Source organism: Phoxinus phoxinus, assembly GCF_949152265.1.
Source record: "Phoxinus phoxinus genome assembly, chromosome: 18".
Taxonomy (NCBI): Eukaryota; Metazoa; Chordata; class Actinopteri; order Cypriniformes; family Leuciscidae; genus Phoxinus; species Phoxinus phoxinus.
In genome coordinates, this window is record NC_136893.1 from 25,362,686 (window position 1) to 25,382,107 (window position 19,422).

The 19,422-nt window shown below is 40.2% G+C and overlaps 1 protein-coding gene and 1 long non-coding RNA gene across 2 annotated transcripts in view; one reads left to right on the top strand and one right to left on the bottom strand.

The window, feature by feature from the left end:
• Nucleotides 1–19,422, top strand: part of epm2a (EPM2A glucan phosphatase, laforin) — a 23,675-nt gene continuing 4,253 nt past the window's right edge. Inside the window, exons 1-2 of the mRNA XM_079589048.1 lie at nucleotides 1–355; nucleotides 6,841–7,015. Of these exons, the coding sequence (XP_079445174.1) occupies nucleotides 106–355; nucleotides 6,841–7,015 (425 nt within the window). The 5' untranslated portion in view covers nucleotides 1–105. The remainder of the gene's footprint in view (nucleotides 356–6,840; nucleotides 7,016–19,422) is intronic.
• LOC306986142 overlaps nucleotides 15,399–19,422 on the bottom strand; it is a 14,605-nt gene continuing 10,581 nt past the window's right edge. Inside the window, exon 3 of the long non-coding RNA XR_013794911.1 lies at nucleotides 15,399–17,480. This is a non-coding gene — a long non-coding RNA (uncharacterized lncRNA). The remainder of the gene's footprint in view (nucleotides 17,481–19,422) is intronic.

A 19,422-nucleotide genomic window follows, 5' to 3' on the forward strand; every position in this document is an offset into this window, starting at 1 on the left:
TAGGCTATATTTTTAGCGCAGCCATTTAATGTCAGTGACCGAAGGCACATAAAGATCAGTCCCAGTTATAGAGTAACTCCCGAATACTGTGTGTATTTACAGGACATGGTTGTGTTTAGGTTTGGTGTAATTTTGACACCAGAGTGTTCAGATGTCGAGGTGTTTGTGTTGGGCTCTCGGCCGGAGATGGGACACTGGGACCCGGCCCGTGCCGTGCAGATGAACCCGAGCCGCCCGGTTCCGTCCGCCTGTGAACCGTGTCTGTGGACCGGAGACGTGCACCTGTCCGAACCCAACACAGACAAGCTGTGGTTTAAGTTTATAAAGCGTGTCGATGGAAACTACATTTGGGAAGGTATGTGAGGATACTGGGTCAAGTAGTGAGGACGACAAACACACAAATGGATCAGCTTTAGAGGGAATCTTATTTAAGGACAAATAAGCGCTTTAATATTCACAGTGTAATAAAGTTGTTGACTCACTGGATGGTGCTGCTGTTCCACAGTCTGACTTGCACTGACAGACAGTCACGAATGTATAAATCCTTTCTGTTTGACCTGTGAAGCAGGACAGTTTACAGTCTCTAACTGTAATCCATAATAAAAAATCCATAATTTTATTTGATCAATTTAATCCTGGTTTCACAGACAAGGCTTAGATAAGCCAGAATTAAGCCTTAGTTCAATTAGAGCTTTTATAATATTTAGGTGCCCTTAAACAACATTACAGGTGTAGCCTACATATTAATTGAGACAAAACAATGGCACTGTCATATTTCAGATATATCAGTGTAAGATACTTTCAGTTAAAACAGCTCAAACATGCATTTTAGTCTGATGTGAAACCAGGGAATAGCTTTTAAGAAAATACAACTTCCATTGACTTAAGGCTTACAGGAATTAACCATGTAAAGCCTGGCGTGTGAAATAATAGTCAGAATCTATTTTTAAAAAAAGTAAAAAAAAAATATTGGGACCTTTAAAATGTAGGCCTAAAAGAAAAAATGCATTTGTGTTTTATGTTTTGTGTCATATATCAGGTATTTATGTATGTACTCAGATAGTATGATAGTGAGAATATGGAGCTCATACTTGAGGAAAAAGTAGTTCCGTTTTATTCAGAGGCCCAAACTGAGTAAAAATATGCAATTCGGTGCAGATTCTGATATTTATTTGGCCAAAAAGTAAGCTGAAATTCTGATCTTGAAATGTAATGACTATATAAAATGCATAAAAATATCTGTTGTTACTCCATCCCAATAATATTAGTAAGATTGTTTTTGCACTGGGTTGAAATGATTGAGAAAGTACCTGATGATAGCCTATAGAAATATGTTCCGGTATTTCTTTTTTCACCCTTTTTTTTTTTTTGCACAGTATGAAGCTTGTTGAAAAGTATTTCAATGTCATGAGACCAAACTTTGAACTTTGCTTTTGGGAGCAAAGCAGCAAATATTTCAAAGTGATGAAAAATGCAGGAACGCTGAAACCTGAACATGACCTGCTTTGTCAGGGAAGCCAAGCCGTCGCCCTTGCATGACTCGAGTGGCAGTTTTCTCATTCTGTCATGTTTCTCATTTGAACGAATACGCCTATGCGTGACAAATCGACGCTCTGCTCCAGTGCTCGCGCCATCTGTTGACTGAGGTTTTGATTGAGCCATTGTTTGCTGCTATCTTGTCAATTCACACCGTCTCATATGAAACCAGCCGAGATTGTGATTGTGTGGAGATGTGTTTTGCTGATTGCAGACAGGTGGATTGGCTCTGAGTTTGCCTCAGCTACATGTAAGCAAGCATGAATTGATAGTCCTCCAGTTGAGACTAAAGTACTCTGGTCAGTGGGGTGTATAAATTGGCAGCGTCCAGATAGGGACAGTCTTGGTTTATAGGACATATTGGCCTGTTCACTTCAGTAGGTTCTAATTCTGCACCTTTTTTGTGTCTATTTGACCTAGATGTGAAGCTTAAGAGGAAATGTTGTATGATAGAGAGTGAAGCACTTTTAAATCAGAAATGAACTGCTGTTTTTGGGATGGAATGAAAGTAGCCTTTTTTGTCAATTATGCTACATTTTAAAGGAATAGTTCTCATTTCAAATGAATTACTCACTCATGCATCATAGAAACAGTATAAAACACACGGTAACATTACTGAATAACTACACAGGAACAAATGAGTAACACAATAAACTCTATTAACTACTATCTTCATTTTACAAATTTTAATTATACATTGTACATTACTCTTAATAATTATGAACCTGTATATAGTAGTTCTTATAGTCCTCTGGGAGGTATGAAAAAATAGTAGTTATTTATTAGCTAATAAACTATACCTCACTCAACTTTTACTTAATAATTTGTTAATCAGAGTTTCTTGTTAGTGAATACAGTGTCCTCCGCTAATATTGGCCTCTTTTTAAAATATTAGTAAAGGCAGCTGGGAAAATAAATCTGAATTGTTTATCCTTTTGATCTTTCATTTAAAAATGTGCACAAATCTAACCTCTCATTGAAGTAAAACAATTGAAAGTGGGAGAAAACTGACATTATGAAATAAATGTTTTTCTCCAATGCATGTTGGCCATAATTATTGGCACCGCCAGATATTCGTATGTGTAAAATATCTCTGAAGTATATTCCCATTCATATTTATGTTTTTCTTTTAGCACACCAGGGTGACTAGCAGCATGAAATTGTCCAGCCATCACTTCCAGTTTCACAGGAGGATAAATATGAGGAAACACAAAGGCCAAATTCCCTAAATGATCCATCACTATGAGTAAAACCAAATAATATGGTTCTGATGTGCAGCAAAAGATTGTTGAGCTTCAGAAATTAGCTAAAGAGTTGAAAATCCCCATTTCCATAATCAGGGCAATAATTAAGACGTTCCATTCAACTAAAGATGTTATGAATCTGCCAGGAAGAGGACGTGTGTGTCTATATTGTCTTAATGCACAGCGAGGAGGACAGTTTGAGTGGCCAAAGACTCTCCAAGGATCACAGATGGAGAATTGCAGAGATTAGTTGAGTCTTGGGGTCAGAAAGCCTAAAAAGGATCAAACAACCCCTACATCCCCACATGTTGTTTGGGAGGATTTCCAGAAAAATCCTCCTCACTCCTCCATAAACAAACTCCAGTATATTCAGTTTTTGGCAGCAAATCCACCAGATGGGTTTGGTGCAAACAGGGATAAAAAGTACTGGATGCCCACGGTTAAATAAATATACTGCTGGACCTTTAATGTTGTGGGCCTATTTTTTTGTTGGAGGTCCTGGACATCTTGTTCGTATACATGGTATCATGGATTCTTGCAAATACCAACAGATTAAAAATATATAATCCTGACGGCATCTGCTAGAAATCTTGCCGTGGTTGCATCTTCGATCAGGACAAGGATCCGAAACAAACACCAAAATCAACACAAAAACGTGTCACTGAGCACAGAATGAAGCTTCTGCCATGACGGTCCCAGTTCCCTGACCTGGACCCCAGAAGACTGAAGAGGAGACCTGAACCCTGTAGAAGATGAGTGGGCTGAACTGAAGAGAAGAAGACCAACATGAACTTGTGAATCTGAAGGATCTGGAGAGATTCTGTATGGAGGAATGGTCTCTGATCTCTTGCCAGGCGTTCTTGAACTCATCAGGCATTATAGGAGAAGACTCAGAGCTGCTATCTTGGAAAAGAGCATTGCAATAATTGGGTGCCAATAATTGTGGCCAACGTGAACTAGAGAAAAAACATTTCAATGTGAGTTTCCCCCTGAAGGGCTGCATTCTGGATTCTGAAAGTGATTTTGGCAAAAACTACATGTACCAAAATTCAAGGTTATTTTGTCTAGAAGTGTGTTACTCATACCCGGACTCTCAGGTCTATAGTTAACAGAGACGGTGAGATGACGGCTATTGCTAGAGGGGTGGATTCTGGAGTCCACTGCTGCTTCAATGTATATCTAATGAGTGATTATAATCAAGGTATTATTAATCAATATTTTTCCTTCTAAATATCACATGAGTTGATTGACTTCTCTAGGCTTATGAGATTTTACTTTGTTATAGAAGTTACCAGTGTGATCCTTTTCATGTATTCTCTAATGTCTGTATTTGAGATATGAGAGGTGACTGCAGGTCTATACAGCAACTTTGCTTGCTTATTTAGCCTGGCTTCCAGTAATTAAATATGGACTTGCTTGGTTGCGAAAGGTTTTCAACATGTGTTACAACATATATCTGTTCTTCTACAGTAGCTCACCATGATATAGGTCACAAGGGTCATTGTAACCAAAAGTTTAAGTGACCATTCCTTAGCATTTACTTTACTTTACTGTTTTACTTTAGAAAGAAGATGTTATCTTGATGTTTTGAGAGGACTCTCCTGTTTATCGTTAGAGCCTGACCAAATCCAACCTTGAAGAAGCTGTGTGTCTCTGTGTGTGTGTGTGTTAGTCTTCTCGGTTAAAGGGTTAAGGAACATGTGGCATTATTGGAGATTGACTGACTTGTTTTCTTCTACATGTTGGCGCCCAGCAACCCAGATCTGCGACCTGGAAGGTCACGGCGTGCCTAAATTCAGGGTCCGAGTGTCAGCTGCCTAATCGATGAAGATATGCTTCAAACTGTAAATGTGTGGACAATTACTATGTTTATCTATTTCTTAGCCAATCAGAATCATTCAACTTGAAGCAAGGACGTAGCTTAGACCTTGCTGAAGGGTATAATCGCTGTGATCTTTGTAACTGTAAGCCTACAAACTTCTGACTTCTGCCAGATGAAATTGCAAACCATCTTCAGTAAAAAAAAATCTGTAATTTATTATAAGTCTGACTCTTGTCTTAAATTGACTGCACTTCTGACTCCGTGTCTTAATTAATCATATCTGGTTCTTGGGTCTTTAACTGTAAATCCCCTAACACCCACATTTTCAATTGTTTTACTTCAATGAACTGATTTTTTGAATGAAAGATCTAAAGGATAAACAATGCCGATGTATTTTCACAGCCGCCTTTGCTCATATTTACCATGGGTGCCAATATTAGTGGAGGACACTTACATAGTTGATTATCCTAACTGTAGGCTCTTTATGGTTACCAAGAATTATAGCAAAATACACATTAACATAAATACATTAGCATTTTAATGCTAATCCATCCAATCAAAATATAGAGTCGGAAAAATCCATTTTATAAATGAGGTTTTAGATCTGAATGTCAAATACATCAAAATTCAATAAAAAGTAATTTGAGTGTTGGCATACTTACTGCATTTTGGCTTTGTAGGGCAATATTGCTTCGAGACCTCCAAACTCAAGCCCGCCAAACCCATTTAAACACCACCATCTGCATTCTGTATGTGCTTACAGTGTGTAATATATGTGTGTGGCTTAAACTGAGACTGTAACCATGAGCATAATTACAGTATTGCATAGGTTTTGTTCATGCGATATGAGTCAGCGTGAAGAGCTTGTTGGCTGTGTGGGCTGCAGCTCGGAGACTCTCATCAGGCCCGGCAGTGGAAAGGGCGACAGCAGCGGGGTGGGATGATAAATGTCGGACAAATAACAAACACCCCACGTACTTTCAGGATGAATGTGAGTTAGGAATGAATACGAGTTCAGAAACCCATATGCTCTCCCTCATTACAAGTGCATTACATGCAGGACTGAGGCAGCGCTCCGCTACTGTTTTATCAACGCAAGGACTCATTTGAATGTTTCATTTATTATGAATCAAGCTTATGACTCGACCATCACAATTATGCAGAATTGCAGCCATTTCAGGAAGTGTCTGAATTAATGAAAGGAACCATTAGCCTTTAAATGTGAACTCTCTGAGGTTCAGGAACAGGTGACCTCCAGAGTCTGAACAACACTCGCTAATTTAATTGGCTATTGACCTTCCCCCTCAGAAATGAAAGGCTTACATAAAAAGCACAAAAGGGACAATGATGTGAATTTGAACTTTTTCAAGAGCCACTGAAACTTTGGCATGAAATAAATGTGGTGTTTATTCAGATGTTACTTAAAGGTGCATTAAGCAACTTTTCATGTTAAAAATACCTGTTTTCTAACCCATACATGCTTGCCTGATGGGCTGAATGAGCCCTTCTCTGATCACTGAGATTGTCTCTATAATCCTGTAAAGTAAAATAAATAAGAGGGATTCGGGCCGGAATTTGAGACTGGGCGTGACGTCATGCGCGTTCACGGCACGCTCACATAGCGATGTCTGGCAGGTTTGTGAATTCGCCGGCATTCTCCGTAGAAGATGGATTGTAAGAGACCTGCTTGTAGTTCATTTCAAACACCAACGCAAACTCCACGTAAGATAAAACAAGAAAACTTTTGTCTAGTGCAACCAAAAGGGCCAAATTGGACTCAGACAGGCGTCGGAATAAGACGAGAGTAAACATAGGGAAGGCTTTCAACAAATGGAGAGATCTCCGGTCTGCTAGGACTCAAACGGGATTTATAACTTTATTACCTCTGAAGACATTATGATTGTAAACAAAAGATTTGCGGCTGATGCTCCTTAATGAATAGCTCGTGCTCGTGCAAGTGTGCGTGTGGTCCATGAGCGTGCACATCTCTGGCTGCAGTTTCGCTTGCCGCCAGAGGTGGCATAGTTCTGCAAAAACTCAGAATCTTGCGCTATGCACCTTTAACATGCTATTTTAAAGTCATTAATTCAAACATTTTAGTTGAGATGTAAGAACTTAGGACATCTAAAAACTTTTACAATATTTTATTTTTCCTGATCCGTATATAAGGTTTGTCATTGACCATTAGTGTGCAAGTGTATTTGAGAAGTGTTGTGTTTGTCTTGTGTCTATCGCTAGGCAATGGGCCACATCATGACCGGCAGTGTGTGTATGACGACAGTAACATGGTGGACGGGGTATACTGCCACCCGATTGGTCACTGGATCGAGGAGACAGGTCACACAGATGAGATGAAACACACCACCAACTTCTACTTCAACATAGCGGGACAGCAGGCCATTCACTTCTCTCAGTATGTGTGAATGTATTTCCCAATCATCATGTGCTTTAAAGGGATAGTTCACCCAAAAATCTAAGTTTTGTCACTCCCTCAATTTGTTCCAAACCTGTATGTGTTTCTTTCTTCTGTTGATGATGTTTTATGTCGGTAACCAGACAGTTGACAGTAGTTATTGACTTCCATAGTTGCTGTCAACTCTTTGAGAACCAACATTCTTTAAAATATCTTATTTTCAACAGAAGAAAGAAACACATACAGGTTTGGGGTAAGTGAAAAAGTTAAAAGAGTAGCAATACTCGAGAGCACGTAGATGTGATTTTGAGAACTTGTACAATACAAATTTGTATACTTGCACGCTAATATTTACACTTGCAGGTCCACAAACCTGTAAAATCAAAATCTGAAGTTGAATGTTAAGATTTGCCCTTGCAAACAATAGTCCCAACCCTGTATTCTGAATTTGAAGTTGCAAGTAGTTACAACTGTGTAAAATCCCATTCACAAAAATACAATGACAGACACAAACTTGTAGTTATATATTAGATGCATTACTAACTTGTGCACTGGCAACTCTATGTCAGCAAGAGAGAAAGAAAAATAATGTTTTTTTTTTAGCAATGAATTGAACATGTTAATAAAAACGATGCTTTTCGAAAGCATATGTTGAGATTGAAGTAAAAATGGGGCTATACATGCTAACAAGTGCTTTCGGAAACAGCTATAGTTTGTACATTTTATTTACTTTAAAGGAATAACACATGTAATATGAATGTTACATTTAAAGTTATTCCCCGGGTCCAGTTCACTCACGCCACACTCTTCACTCACCACCATATTTTTGAAGATGAAGCATCATGTGGAGCACGTTGCATTGTGGGAAACAATATCTCACCCAGTGTTCTCAGATGCACACAACAGATTTCAGCAAATAACCCGGGAATTGCATGCATACATAAAATTCAGATACTATTCACAATATACACATTGCATTTTGCAAATATAGTTGTAAATATAGTATGCGAACACAGCTTCAATACTAATGTCAGTGTACTTGAGTTGTATTAAGCAGGTTTGGGCAAATACAGCAGGTCAACCAGGTATTCTATGCTTACAGAAAATTGCATACTATGCACATTATTCATATTGGATACTGCAGAAATAGTACGAGTAGTATGATAGTAATCCATTCCAAACACAGCAAAGCAAAGGTTCCTAATTTTCTTGCTTTTGCATTGTGTAATTAAGGGGCAGTTTACACAACACCGTTTTCATCTAAAAAGGTAAAACATTTGATGCATTTTGGCCATTAATTTGCATGGCAACAGCGTTTTGGGGGCCTGGAAATGCAAACTTTTGAAAAGGGGTTTTAAAATGCAAGTTTTTGAAAATTATACCGTTAGCTCCATGTAAACTACAAAAACATGAATTTGTGAAAACAGTGCATGCGTATTACATGATCAGTCTAAAATGCTCAGTGTTTCTTTACAAAGTGACATCGGCAACTGCTTGCATGGAAGTATAATGCAGATTTATTAGGCTACGTCTACATTAATCCGGAGAGATTTGAAAACGGCATTTTCGTTTATGCTCTCCGTCCACACTAGCGTTTTCAGACGTTTCAGTGTGGATGAGAAACTTTTAAAAAACGCCTGAAAACGCTAAATTCACCTTTACTGCGCATGCGTAAACCCCCACAAAAGATCACTGATATGATTCAGATGGAAAAATAAATAATGAAGTTATCGCGCAATTCTGACAGGATAATTTTATTTAGTAAAATATCTCACCATTCACTGATGCGGTCCAGGTCGCACGCAGTCACTGTATGTTTGGTCTTAAACGCGACTGCTCTCCTGTTTTGCCGCAGGACAGCAAATGTGAGTAAATTTTGTCATCTTTGCAGGACTGTGATATGAAGAGTGTGCAATGTAGAATATTTTTAGCAACAGTGTGAAAGTAAATAGCACATAACAGGCACAATACTGGTATAAACATGAATAGGCTATCTATTGGTACAATATGCGTCACATGACTAAAGTTACGTTATCGTTTTTAAATACCACCGGTTTCACAGTCCATACTACAACGTGAAAACGGCGTTTTCAAATGTATCCACTTTGGAGTGTGTTTTCAAAAAATCTTTGTTTACATTAATAAAAACGCAGTCTCAGTGTGGACGGAAGGCCAAAACGGAGAGAAAAATATCAAACGAAAACGTATTAGTGTGGACATGGCCTTAGTCGTGTTCGCAGATCCTTGTGAACGGGGATTGTTTTGACAACGTTGTTGTCTATACGCAAAAAACGCAAAGGATTTTTTTTCCGTTTTTTATTAGATGAAATTTCTCAGAACAATGGTAAATGTGACCGTTAAAGGGAAGGTTTTAAAGGGAAGAGTTGTGGAGCACAAAAAGATGTTTAGCAGAAGTGTCTCAATTAACACCAGGTTAAAGATAAATTTACTCTGTTAATTTAACTTAACTTGAAGTATGTGCCAAGTCTCAAATCCACAGATAGTAACATCTAATTACCCAGAAGCATTTGATTAGGGTGTTTTTTTGTGTGTTTTTGCCTGTCTCTCTTTTTAATTGTGTGTGGTTTAAACAGCACTCTATAATTACCTCAATTACTCTGAATCCCTGGACTCCTTTGGCAGTGAGCTCTAAGTGCTTGTTTATTTTGACCTCTGACCTAAAAACAACCCAAAAAAAGTTGAAAGTGGAGGCGGATAAAAGTAAGACTGGGTCATTGAGTCTGGCGTTGGGGAATCCATTAGAGTAATGACAGATTTACTGTATCAAAGAGGCTGGTGTATCTCCAAGAGGGCAGAGATTCTATGTCTTCCTATGACAGAATGCATCGTCATCTCCAGTGAAGAAAGTACTGGACAAAATAGTGGAAAACACAGAGAGATTTTAATCAGCTAAATGTAGAAGTAGTGCATTTATAGCAGAGCTTAAAAATCGGAAGAAAGAAACATTCAATCGGTTCAGTATTTTAACATTTCTGTTCACGAGTTCTGTAACATTATCTTTCCGAAAACAGTTTTATAAGAAAAAATACCAATTAAAAACAATTGTATTATTATTAGCCAATACTTTATACCAGAGCTTGAATTGAACTTTATACTAAGAGCTTGTGACTAAACCTCGTAACTCGAGTGGATCCTCAAACTGTCGGCAAAACCACATTCAGCTCCAGCCGCCTCAATCGTGAATGTCCTGCAAGCATTTTGGAGACTGTCTTTGCTTGTTTGCAGTGCAAGGGTAAATAAAAAACTGATTCTTTGAATAAGTACAGTGTTTTGTTTATTCAAAACAGGTTGTGTGCAAAGGCTAATGTTTTATGTATTTGAGGAGTGGCGAAGCGTGTCTTGGTATTTGCCGTCAAGTCATAGTTGGATTAATCAGGTGTCCGGAGAGTGTCCAGGTCCAGTGTCCCGGTCCAGAACACAGCCGGACCCAGAGCCCGTTTCACCACCTGCGACCACAGAGGAATCGCGTGAGCCCCCCACAGACGGAGAGCTACCACCCGCCACGACACGTCAGCCAGAGCCCGAGGACAAGTGGATACAGTGACCCCCGCCCCGGAAGAGGAGCCCCCCAGAGTCTGACCAGGGGTGTGAGCCCGCGGGTATACTGGTGGAAATGGAGACTGAGGACTGGCTGATGGACTTAAAGGGCACCTAATATGACATTTAAAATGTTCCTAATGTTGTTTCGGGAGTCCCCAACAACAGTTTTACGTGCATGCAATGACAAAAAACACTTTTGTTTTCGTATAATATGCATTTATTTTTACCTGATTTGCTCACCGACTCCCAAATGATTCGTTCAACGACTCGTTTTCCCAAACCCCTCCTCTGCGCGACGCTAATCTGCGTTGATTGGTCAGATGACCCAGCAGTGTTTACAGAGATAATACTTATTGTTTAAAACGAAGTACAGTGATGCTTTTATCAATTAAATTGTGTTATAATAATGATTATAGTCCACTGCTTTATAGTTTGTAGTAAAAAACTAAAAATAAGATAAAGAATTTAATGTTATTAGCGAGCATAGCCCAGAGTTAATATTGTAAAAGCACAATCAGTCTTTGTTTGCGTTAGCCCGATGCATAAACATAACGTTTTTACAAAAAAAAAAAAATGCAGTTACGTTACTACGAGGAATTATTCTATTCTTTAAGACAACTCCGAAAACAACGACAAACACTTCACATATCTCAATACAATTGTCATTGAAGACCTAGAAGCTAAACGGTGCTTACACAACAAACAAAATAATTATTAAGCATGCTACATAAAACATAAAAGCAACAATTATTAATAACACTTACAGGTTGTGATACGGAGGAGGAAGCTGATGCAAATACACTTGGAACTGAACCTTCCTTCAATATCAGCCGACTCGCGAATCCAAGTTTGATTGCATTTAAAAAGCAATATCGTCTTCAAAATGGCACAAAGGCTCGGACTATACTTCTGTGGTATAGTTATATGAATTGTAGCCACAAATGCTCCTCCTTGGGCAGATGAAAAAAGTTGGCTTTTGAGTCGCACTTCAGAACACAGTGTGTCTCGCCTCGTCGCCATGATATTTTCATGATATATTGCTGGCCTTGGAGCGCAATAAGTGGGCGTGTCATATTCAAATAACTTGACAAGTTGACGTCATCTAGTCAGAGAAAAAGCTTCGGTCTTCTAACGATTCATAAAAATGACTCAGAGTCGACTCTTTCTTTTGAAAGACAATAACTTTATATACGGTGCACTTTCATATTTCAAACTTTGCAGGATGTTTTTGTTCACTTAGATCTATGTTACACACTACATGAAAGGTAAATTTCAAAATTCCATAATAGGTGCCCTTTAAGTACGGAGGTATCGTCTCCCACCTTGTTTCTCGTTCTTCATCGCTGTTCCTAGACAGCACCATAGACTCTCTTCCTGTTTCCTCTGAACTGTCATCGCTGTTTCTAAACACTTTTACCTTTAACCCTGTCAAGTCTCCATTTGCCTCCATCACCGCCCTTCTCAGCCAGTCCTCCAGACCCGCCTCTGATAGAAGTTAGCAGCCCTTTGCCATCTCCTGCAATGCCATACTGTGACGTCGAGCCGCATGTCAAGCAACCACCACCATCAGCACCTGAGCGAGTGGATCTTGTGGCTCCGCCTCCGGCCTCTGATCACCTCAGGTCCATCGGCCTGTCGGCTCCATCTTGGCTCCTCCCACCTTCGGCTCCACCAGACACCGTCGGCCTATCGACTCTACCGGGTTCCCTCGCCCCACTGGCTCCCCCTTGGTCAGTCGTCACACCACCTCCTCTGTGGACTTGCGGATCTTCTGCTACGCGCAGTTCCTCCACCCCTACGTCTTCCCTTCGGCTACCCCTAGGTCCTCCATCACACTGGCATTGCATCGGCTCCTCCTCAGACGATCTTCTCCGTGGCATCGCCCAGGCCCTCAGCGATCTGTCTTCGCCCTGGGATCCATCGGCTCCGCCTCCGTCGGTCGTCCCAGTTGACGTCCGCCTCTACATCACCTTGGCTCCTCCCTCCCTCGGTTCCGCCGTGGGCTGTCGTCACTGTGCTCTGGGTCTGCGCCATCGGACGTACACCATCGCCGCCGGGGTCTCGTCGCTAGTAATAACAGAAAAATGATGCATAATTACAAACAACTAACCCTAAGGCAACCCATAACAGGAGCCTATAACTACATGTAGTTAATTATTAATATTACTCAGTACTTATTTGTCTAATTCCAGTGTAGCCAATCATAGTCACCAAACACAGTGCAAACGAACATAGTCATGAAAGCGTGCTCTCTTTATTTAATTAATATTATATTATTTGCAAGTATGGTTTTATATCACGTATTTATATCACGTATTTATATCAATGGTTTTATAACTGCTTGTTGTAGTTTAATTTTCATGGAGTTTCTATATTTTTTTCTCTCAATTATCAAACTTTCCCTCTCCTCATTTGTTACTATGGTTTCTGATTAATGAGTCATCACCTGTTCATCATTTGAGTTCAATCGCCTTGTGTATTTAAGTTCCTCCTTTTCATTCAGTTGGTTTCTGGTATTGTTTGTGTGTTCATGTGAAATTATGTTGCCTTTACTGTGTTTGGATTACCTGAGTTTGTTTTTATTAAAAGACCCTTTGGTTTATTTAAACCTGGTAGTCTCAAAAGATAGTAAGTCCCACAGAGAATTCAACATTAAAATTTACTGCAAGAACTAGAAAGTTTGTTTTCAATATGAGTCAATGTTCCTACAGTGCATTTCATTGACTCTATAAGAAATAAACAACCATGAAACTCGAGAAGCAATGTTTCTGTGTATCAATTCTATCAAAGTCTAATTCATACCAAATGAAGAGTGTAAAATAAACTCGGGTGGCTAAATGAACAAAGTCCCAAGGAAAAATACAAGGACCTTTTGTCTCCAGAATCAAGTACACCTTGTTAGGTCTTTGACCACTAATTAAACACAACTTGTACTTGTCACCACTGCTCATTTAAAATGCACTACGTGCCCACTTCTAATGCAGTGCTTAAACACACACACACACACACACACACACACACACACACACACACACACACACACACACACACACACACACACACACACACACACACACACAAACACATCGTTTTCAGAGAAGGAGTACATTGCACACACCTGTACAGTTGCACAAAATGCATTTGGACACTTAAGTCACAGGGAAAATATATGAATGTAATTGCCTTAGACATCAACCCAAGCGTCCTGCCCTGCCGAAGGTTTTGGGCAGAGGTTAGATCATACTCAATGCTTCACACCATTAACCTGCAGCTAACTTTCCCTTCAATCATTTCATTTATGTTTTCCCCTCAAAGAGCCATGTGGGTTTCTGAGGTAAAAATACACCTCTCACCTGATGTCTCTGACCTTCATTCCCCTGGCTGTCAGTCTGTCTCCTCAAACCACTAAACGCATTACCATTTCCATTATTGAGTCCTGAGCTCTCATACACACAGAGGGAGAGACCCTGCTGACATGACTGTCTCAGCGTTTGATGAGAAACGATTGAGGTAGAGACGCTGAAAATGTAAAATGAAAATGATCTGCTCTCCTCTCTTTTTCTCTTCTGTTGTTCTGAGTGTTTTGAAGAGTGTTTCTTTGGAGTTGCTACAGTGTTCTGTGTAATTGTTGGTTTGCCCAAGTCAACCCCCCACATCAGGAGGAGTCTCCGTTGTATTGAGATGATATGACAGGATGAATTTGCGGTCCAAAATTGAATACGTAGGGCTGGAGTACAGTACAGTACGTTTCAATGGCAAAAAAACACACTAAAAAGTGTATCACTGAATAGTAACATTGTCAGTGTAATCGTTAAAGGAACACTTTTTCATACAGTATATGTTTTAGGATCTTTCTGCGCTCGTTGCTCTGGGATCTCATAATATATGTGGTGATTGTGGGAATTGTCCAGGAAAGTTGATGTATGTATATTGATCAAACCAATAAAAGATTGAGGCAGGTTTAATGATCGTGTCTGTACCTGCTCATTACGCTCATGTACACAGATGATCTCTGGTCTACTCTAAGGAAAATATTTTAAAAAAATACTTATTTTACTTCTGCATATTTATAAGTAAATTTATTGAAACAACAGTCTCTTCTGTTGTTATATTTTGATTAAATTTTGGATATCCCTTTCCTTCTCTGATGGGCCATCACTGGTTACACACACAACTAGTTGCATAGTTTGTAGACGCACGCACACACACACACACACACACACACACACACACACACACACACACAGCTAAGTTTCCGCTCTCTCTTCTCTTCAGGGTGCTTCCGCGTGTCTGGTTAGGCAGCTGCCCTCGACGGGTCGAACACGTAACCCTAAAGCTGGTTTTGTCATCTTTGCAGGACTGTGATATGAAGAGTGTGCAATGTAGAATATTTTTAGCAACAGTGTGAAAGTAAATAGCACATAACAGGCACAATACTGGTATAAACATGAATATCTATTGGTACAATATGCGTCACATGACTAAAGTTACGTTATCGTTTTTAAATACCACCGGTTTCACAGTCCATACTACAACGTGAAAACGGCGTTTTCAAATGTATCCACTTTGGAGTGCGTTTTCAAAAAATCTTTGTTTACATTAATAAAAACGCAGTCTCAGTGTGGACGGAAGGCCAAAACGGAGAGAAAAATATCAAACGAAAACGTATTAGTGTGGACATGGCCTTAGTCGTGTTCGCAGATCCTTGTGAACGGGGATTGTTTTGACAACGTTGTTGTCTATACGCAAAAAACGCAAAGGAATTTTTTTTCCGTTTTTTATTAGATGAAATTTCTCAGAACAATGGTAAATGTGACCGTTAAAGGGAAGGTTTTAAAGGGTAGAGTTGAACTTGTGGAACACAAAAAGATGTTTAGCAGAAGTGTCTCAATTAACACCAGGTTAAAGATAAATTTACTCTGTTAATTTAACTTAACTTGAAGTATGTGGCAAGTCTCAAATCCACAGATAGTAACATCTAATTACCCAGAAGCATTTGATTAGGGTGTTTTTTTGTGTGTTTTTGCCTGTCTCTCTTTTTAATTGTGTGTGTGGTTTAAACAGCACTCTATAATTACCTCAATTACTCTGAATCCCTGGACTCCTTTGGCAGTGAGCTCTAAGTGCTTGTTTATTTTGACCTCTGACCTAAAAACAACCAAAGAAAAGTTGAAAGTGGAGGCGGATAAAAGTAAGACTGGGTCATTGAGTCTGGCGTTGGGGAATCCATTAGAGTAATGACAGATTTACTGTATCAAAGAGGCTGGTGTATCTCCAAGAGGGCAGATATTCTATGTCTTCCTAGGACAGAATGCATCGTCATCTCCAGTGAAGAAAGTACTGGACAAAATAGTGGAAAACACAGAGAGATTTTAATCAGCTAAATGTAGAAGTAGTGCATTTATAGCAGAGCTTAAAAATCGGAAGAAAGAAACATTCAATCGGTTCAGTATTTTAACATTTCTGTTCACGAGTTCTGTAACATTATCTTTCCGAAAACAGTTTTATAAGAAAAAATACCAATTAAAAACAATTGTATTATTATTAGCCAATACTTTATTGTCCAGAGCTTGAATTGAACTTTATACTAAGAGCTTGTGACTAAACCTCGTAACTCGAGTGGATCCTCAAACTGTCGGCAAAACCACATTCAGCTCCAGCCGCCTCAATCGTGAATGTCCTGCAAGCATTTTGGAGACTGTCTTTGCTTGTTTGCAGTGCAAGGGTAAATAAAAAACTGATTCTTTGAATAAGTACAGTGTTTTGTTTATTCAAAACAGGTTGTGTGCAAAGGCTAATGTTTTATGTATTTGAGGAGTGGCGAAGCGTGTCTTGGTATTTGCCGTCAAGTCATAGTTGGATTAATCAGATGTCCGGAGAGTGTCCAGGTCCAGTGTCCCGGTCCAGAACACAGCCGGACCCAGAGCCCGTTTCACCACCTGCGACCACAGAGGAATCGCGTGAGCCCCCCACAGACGGAGAGCTACCACCCGCCACGACACGTCAGCCAGAGCCCGAGGACAAGTGGATACAGTGACCCCCGCCCCGGAAGAGGAGCCCCCCAGAGTCTGACCAGGGGTGTGAGCCCGCGGGTATACTGGTGGAAATGGAGACTGAGGACTGGCTGATGGACTTAAGTACGGAGGTATCGTCTCCCACCTTGTTTCTCGTTCTTCATCGCTGTTCCTAGACAGCACCATAGACTCTCTTCCTGTTTCCTCTGAACTGTCATCGCTGTTTCTAAACACTTTTACCTTTAACCCTGTCAAGTCTCCATTTGCCTCCATCACCGCCCTTCTCAGCCAGTCCTCCAGACCCGCCTCTGATAGAAGTTAGCAGCCCTTTGCCATCTCCTGCAATGCCATACTGTGACGTCGAGCCGCATGTCAAGCAACCACCACCATCAGCACCTGAGCGAGTGGATCTTGTGGCTCCGCCTCCGGCCTCTGATCACCTCAGGTCCATCGGCCTGTCGGCTCCATCTTGGCTCCTCCCACCTTCGGCTCCACCAGACACCGTCGGCCTATCGACTCTACCGGGTTCCCTCGCCCCACTGGCTCCCCCTTGGTCAGTCGTCACACCACCTCCTCTGTGGACTTGCGGATCTTCTGCTACGCGCAGTTCCTCCACCCCTACGTCTTCCCTTCGGCTACCCCTAGGTCCTCCATCACACTGGCATTGCATCGGCTCCTCCTCAGACGATCTTCTCCGTGGCATCGCCCAGGCCCTCAGCGATCTGTCTTCGCCCTGGGATCCATCGGCTCCGCCTCCGTCGGTCGTCCCAGTTGACGTCCGCCTCTACATCACCTTGGCTCCTCCCTCCCTCGGTTCCGCCGTGGGCTGTCGTCACTGTGCTCTGGGTCTGCGCCATCGGACGTACACCATCGCCGCCGGGGTCTCGTCGCTAGTAATAACAGAAAAATTATGCATAATTACAAACAACTAACCCTAAGGCAACCCATAACAGGACCCTATAACTACATGTAGTTAATTATTAATATTACTCAGTACTTATTTGTCTAATTCCAGTGTAGCCAATCATAGTCACCAAACACAGTGCAAACGAACATAGTCATGAAAGCGTGCTCTCTTTATTTAATTAATATTATATTATTTGCAAGTATGGTTTTATATCACGTATATATCAATGGTTTTATAACTGCCTGTTGTAGTTTAAGTTTATATATTTTTTTCTCTCAATTATCAAACTTTCCCTCTCCTCATTTGTTACTATGGTTTCTGATTAATGAGTCATTACCTGTTCATCATTTGAGTTCAATCGCCTTGTGTATTTAAGTTCCTCCTTTTCATTCAGTTGGTTTCTGGTATTGTTTGTGTGTTCATGTGAAATTATGTTGCCTTTACAGTGTTTGGATAACCTGAGTTTGTTTTATTAAAAGACCCTTTGGTTTATTTAAACCTGGTAGTCTCAGAAGATAGTAAGTCCCACAGAGAATTCAACATTAAAATTTACTGCAAGAACTAGAAAGTTTGTTTTCAATATGAGTCCATGTTCCTACAGTGCATTTCATTGGCTCTATAAGAAATAAACAACCATGAAACTCGAGAAGCAATGTTTCTGTGTATCAATTCTATCAAAGTCTAATTCATACCAAATGAAGAGTGTAAAATAAACTCGGGTGGCTAAATGAACAAAGTCCCAAGGAAAAATACAAGGACCTTTTGTCTCCAGAATCAAGTACACCTTGTTAGGTCTTTGACCACTAATTAAACACAACTTGTACTTGTCACCACTGCTCATTTAAAATGCACTACGTGCCCACTTCTAATGCAGTGCTTAAACACACACACACAAACACATCGTTTTCAGAGAAGTAGTACATTGCACACACCTGTACAGTTGCACAAAAACGCATTTGGACACTTAAGTCACAGGGAAAATATATGAATGTAATTGCCTTAGACATCAACCCAAGCGTCCTGCCCTGCCGAAGGTTTTGGGCAGAGGTTAGATCATACTCAATGCTTCACACCATTAACCTGCAGCTAACTTTCCCTTCAATCATTTCATTTATGTTTTCCCCTCAAAGAGCCATGTGGGTTTCTGAGGTAAAAATACACCTCTCACCTGATGTCTCTGACCTTCATTCCCCTGGCTGTCAGTCTGTCTCCTCAAACCACTAAACGCATTACCATTTCCATTATTGAGTCCTGAGCTCTCATACACACAGAGGGAGAGACCCTGCTGACATGACTGTCTCAGCGTTTGATGAGAAACGATGGAGGTAGAGACGCTGAAAATGTAAAATGAAAATGATCTGCTCTCCTCTCTTTTTCTCTTCTGTTGTTCTGAGTGTTTTGAAGAGTGTTTCTTTGGAGTTGCTACAGTGTTCTGTGTAATTGTTGGTTTGCCCAAGTCAACCCCCCACATCAGGAGGAGTCTCCGTTGTATTGAGATGATATGACAGGATGAATTTGCGGTCCAAAATTGAATACGTAGGGCTGGAGTACAGTACAGTACGTTTCAATGGCAAAAAAACACACTAAAAAGTGTATCACTGAATAGTAACATTGTCAGTGTAATCGTTAAAGGAACACTTTTTCATACAGTATATGTTTTAGGATCTTTCTGCGCTCGTTGCTCTGGGATCTCATAATATATGTGGTGATTGTGGGAATTGTCCAGGAAAGTTGATGTATGTATATTGATCAAACCAATAAAAGATTGAGGCAGGTTTAATGATCGTGTCTGTACCTGCTCATTACGCTCATGTACACAGATGATCTCTGGTCTACTCTAAGGAAAATATTTTAAAAAAATACTTATTTTACTTCTGCATATTTATAAGTAAATTTATTGAAACAACAGTCTCTTCTGTTGTTAT